General features: G+C 33.5%; 1 protein-coding gene across 2 annotated transcripts in view; it reads left to right on the forward strand.

Annotated features, from left to right (window-relative positions):
* Positions 1-5,000, forward strand: part of Nagk (N-acetylglucosamine kinase) — a 63,979-nt gene that overhangs the window by 58,945 nt on the left and 34 nt on the right. The window contains exons 8-10 of one of the 2 annotated variants that reach the window (XM_086539838.1): positions 124-298; positions 548-700; positions 1,029-5,000. The exon at positions 1,029-5,000 is cut by the window's right edge and continues 34 nt beyond it. In XM_086539838.1, the coding sequence (XP_086395964.1) occupies positions 124-298; positions 548-700; positions 1,029-1,559 (859 nt within the window). In that variant the 3' untranslated portion in view covers positions 1,560-5,000. The remainder of the gene's footprint in view (positions 1-123; positions 299-547; positions 701-1,028) is intronic. The other variant, XM_086539839.1, reaches the window with a different exon arrangement.

Below are 5,000 nucleotides of genomic sequence, written 5' to 3' on the forward strand. Positions count from 1 at the left end.
CAGCAGCTACCTAGATGAAAGCAAATATTTTTTTCCCAAAAAGTCATATGTTAAACTGTGAAAACATCTACAACAAAAATGGAGGATGAATTGATGAGGAAAAACCCTGTATCTCTCTTCTAGATTTGGCATGCTGCAGCACTGTTACCAGTCCTTTGAAAAGGCCAAATTTGCTAGTCTCACAGCCAAGATCAGCCATGGAGCCTCCTCTGGTGATGCTATGTGCGCACGCATTCTCTATGATGCAGGCTTTGCTCTTGGTCGTCATATTGCTGCTTTGTCAAGGAACATTCATGAGGTAATGTTGGTGAATGAAGACAAATGTTTAAATTCTGAATTCTTTTGATGGTTAATTTAAATGAATGGAGTAGATTGGTGCAGTTAGTTGGTGTCTTTGTTTCCATATATATGTATGAATGCATAGCTGCATCATGGGAAATACATTTATATCCTTCGTTTTCGTTCTCACACAAAAAATAGAAAAACACAGAACAAATCACAACATATACAAACTGTGTCATCTAATCTCTGTCTTACCCTTCCACAGGCACTTCTGTTCACAGAAGATGGGCTTCAGATTGTGTGTTCAGGGTCAGTATGGAAGGCCTGGGAGCACCTCCGACCAGGATTCGTTGATGGGATCATTCCACGATGTGAAAAAGACAGGGTCATTCCCAAGTACACCCTCCTGAGACTTGCGGTATGATGAGTTGAGATTGTGTAACCTATTTTTCCTCTTTCTTTCTTTCTTCTTCTTCTTTTCTTTTTTTTTGCCTCACTCTCTCCTTTTTTCTAAAGAGGAGGAATATTGATGATAAAAGTTTAGTTTTAGATATAGTACATGAATTAAGGGCAGAGCTGTATAATAATGAAGAAGGGATTTTTTTTTTTTTTTTATAGTAAGCAGATTTGAAAAAGACCATTGGTTTTAGTAGAGACTTGTGGTTCATAAATTAGTTCATAAATCATAAATCAACCTTATAAAAGTAGGAAGCAGCCTTATTTCACAGTCCTCCTCTCTGCCACAGGTAACAAGTGCTCTTGGTGCTATATACCTGGGAGCTTCAGTGTCAAAGTATGATCTGCCACGCGACTATGGAAAGAATGCTCGTGCCTTCTTCACACACGTCCAGCCTGAATCCCTCGGAGCCACCAAGGTTGCTACTCCCAAGTTGCAGATGAAGTTCCCCAAGAGCCTCACACCCAAGACGCAGCCCAAGTTCCCACAGAACCACACTGAAGCAGTCCAATGCGAAAAGGATCATGAGAACGGCCACTCTAATGGGCATGCTAATGGTCATTCTAATGGTCATGCTAATGGACACTCTAATGGTCATGCTAATGGACACTCTAATGGTCATGCCAATGGACACTCTAATGGTCATGCTAATGGACACTCTAATGGTCTTTCTAATGGTCATGCTAATGGCCACTCCAATGGACATTCAAATGGTTTTGCCAATGGTCATGATCAGTCAAATGGCCATGCCAATGGACATTCCAATGGCATTTTCACCCTTGCAGCAGAGGGAACCCTCGTAGACAGCACGAGCCGTTAGAGTGTGAATTACAACGTTCTGAGAATTTGTTTCTCTAAAGTAGGACTTGCAGGAATAAAACAAACATAACCTCATTAGCAACCACACATTACCTTTCAAGGTAGATAGCCTTGATCTTGTTGTGTTTGCCCTCATTTTTAACTGCAGTTTTTTAAACCGGTATACAGCATTTTTTATAACAGTGTGATATCAAAGTCATTGTACCAGCTAAAAGATTTTGAAAACTTAATTTTGAGATATCAAAGTCAGTTATCTTTGTATACTGTGTGTCTGTATGGTATGAAACCTGTAAGCAGTTGGGTGTACCATTTTCATGGAGTGAACTTTCCTCAAAGATTGTTATTCATTTCTCATGAATGAGTGGCATTGTGCTTCAGCTTTGTAAGTTTACATGGCTTGAAATGTATCAAGCATCATGGGCTTTGCCCATCAAAGATATTTATTTATATACTGTTTAAGAAGAAAATGTTTTTAGATGAATGTAAATAATTCCAAGATATTTTATTTTATTTTGATATGTCTTATGACAAAATATTTGCCCCCCCATACTTGTTAATGAAAATGTTATTTAGAATGTGAAAATAGACTGAAACTGCTCATTCCAATTGCCTTGAGTTTAATAGTGATACACATTGCTCAGGATATATATGCAGGATAGCTGTCCTTTAACTAAATAAAAAAAAAGTAGGGAATTCTCTTCATACAGACTGCGAAGACTTGGACATATGACATGTTTGTGCTACATTCTACATAAACATAAATGAAAAATAACTGAAAAATACCATTTGCATATATATATATATATATATATATTTATATATATATATATATATTATATATATATATATTATATATATATATATATATATATATATATATATATATATATGGTAATCATGCTTCCATATACACATCTATTTCATCTTTAAATGTACTATGATATACAGAGTCTGTGATGTTGAAATTTGAAAACTGTAGCTATTTTTACCTTGTATATTATATAATATACATGTTTGAAATATTTGTATACTTAGGTAAGCACATAGATGCTTATTTTGAAGAAAAAAAAAATCAGTAAGACATCACTGTTTTACTTAAGACTTTGTTTAGGAAAAAATGGGGCAAAATTATTTCATTCATTATTTGATCTTGAACTTTGTGTGCTGGGTCTGGAGAATCAGATCTGACAGATTAGCTTCATAAAGTTATCAGTATTGTCTTTTTATATGTACAGTGAGACACCACTTTCACCTGCCTTGTTTTCAGTGTGTGTGGACACAAAATGCATGCACTGGACCCACTTGGTTGATGAGTTTGTCCAGTTTTGGAGCATCAGTAATGTACTTCTTCTTAAGTGTTTGTTACTGCTTAAGAAGTGTGTATTTCTAGTATGAGAAAGATACAGGACTAAACTAAGTACATTCTATTCAGATGCTCCCAGCACTGCACGTTTATGTTTATAATTTTTCAGTATTTGAAATAAATATTTTGTTAAGCCTATTTTGAGTCCCCTGCCAACCATCATTTCTACTTGCCATAAAAGTAGTAATAATACAATTAATAATGTTGATTATATGAAATACCTTCATATTCCAAAATTAACTTAGTTTTGTTGTTGTTAAATGAGCATTGTTTTAGAAAAAGAAAGAGTTAAGAAGAATTTCACAATGAGTTACCCTCTTTGCACAAGTATTTAATAGAATAATTAATGGCATATCATTGTTTTCAAAATAGAATAACCAGTTCCAGAAATAACAAATGATTGTATGAATATATGCATGCAATGTTCATATAAATTCAGTGTTCAAAATAAAAGAAAAGGACAAGAGGTGCATGTCTGGCTATACATATAAAGCCTATTACCTTTTGATTTTGCTGGTGGTTATTTTCTCTTTGACTACATAACATTCAGGACTGCCCATTCCTATTACCATGTCATTTCCCCAAGTAAGAGAAATGAAAATGAGTTTTTGTTCCTGAAATATACTTTTTACAAAATCGTTAGTTTACTTTGTTGCTCACATTGGACAGCACCCACCCCTCTCATGCCCTGTTCAAAATAAGCAGGGAAGATTCTTCTCTCTTAGTTTATTGGAATAAAGCTGTGGAGTAAATCCACTTTTTACAGTTGATGGTTACTTAAATGTTGGCAGATACATCTGCTTTCTACAGCCAAAGGGATAAGACGAATGCAATTAATCAGAATGGAGTTATGGAGTGGTTGTTACACGAGGTTATAAAAAAGTTTCATTTGTTGTGAAAATTAGAGTTTGTGATTGCATCTTGCACTTTTTAATGTTTTACGAAATGTGAAGATGAAGCACTATTGTATTACTTCCTATATACTGAATAGAGCCCTACCCATTTTATAGCAATTGTTTAATGATCACTGAGATAACTTTGACTCAGACTTGGTGTTATTGTGACATTTGTTTTCAGGTAATTTATATTACCAGGTAATTTATAGGTTTATATTCCTGTAGTTTCATATAAACAAGAGATACTGTGTGAAATCCTCAGATTGGTTTTACAGCAATCATCTCTTGTTATTTTAGGTAGGATTCATCTTCATGTCAATCATTAGTCTTGAATGTGAAATATATTTTGAACAGTTTTCATAATAAGGTTGTTCAAAATAATTCCCATTCCTTTAGATTCTTCTTGTTAACGGTTAAATAAGCATTTTATTGAAGAACTTTAATCAAAATATTTAAATTGAACAATAATTCAGTGCAATGTCATGACAGAGACAGTGTAAGTGTGAGTTTAACTATGTGAATGAACGTGTGAACAAGTGAGGACAATTTTGTCGTCATGGTATTGAGTGTGCTATCAAGGATTTTTTTTATCACTGGATTTATTCTATTACTTATTATCATTAATATCTTTTAAACAAGAATATAGATATGAAAGTCATTGACTTGTCCCTTCCATTTCAATTTCCATGAAAGATAACTTTCAAATCATTATCTATACTTTAAGCTTATTTGTTTGTTTTTATTTGCCATATAGTACATTAAGTAAATTCTTTAATGTAAGATTAATAACAGTATGAATGCAAAATTATGTTTTTTTTGGCATCATTCCGGTGAAATGTAATTATAAACAGAATTAACAGAATTACCATTTACAGCAAAAATATCCAAAGAGGTTACTGTAATAGGATGTTTAAGAAACCCAGCCAAAACTTACATATGCATGTATTTAATGAAAGAATTGAGAATAAAATATGAATTCTGCACAAAGACATTGTTTGTTGATCTTGTCAAGGCAGCTTCTTATAGGGAGAACAGCCTTATAGGTTCACCGGGTTGTGGTCTAATATGTATTATATTTTTGTTACATTTCACTTATGTTTACTGTATATAGATGCACTCTGTTTCATGTTTTTTTTTTCTTTCTTTTTTTTTTACATATTTAGTGATTGTGAATCTTTGTATC

Source organism: Penaeus japonicus, unplaced genomic scaffold, assembly GCF_977035675.1.
Source record: "Penaeus japonicus unplaced genomic scaffold, GWHDUDI00000001_assembly GWHDUDI00000009, whole genome shotgun sequence".
Classification (NCBI taxonomy): Eukaryota; Metazoa; Arthropoda; class Malacostraca; order Decapoda; family Penaeidae; genus Penaeus; species Penaeus japonicus.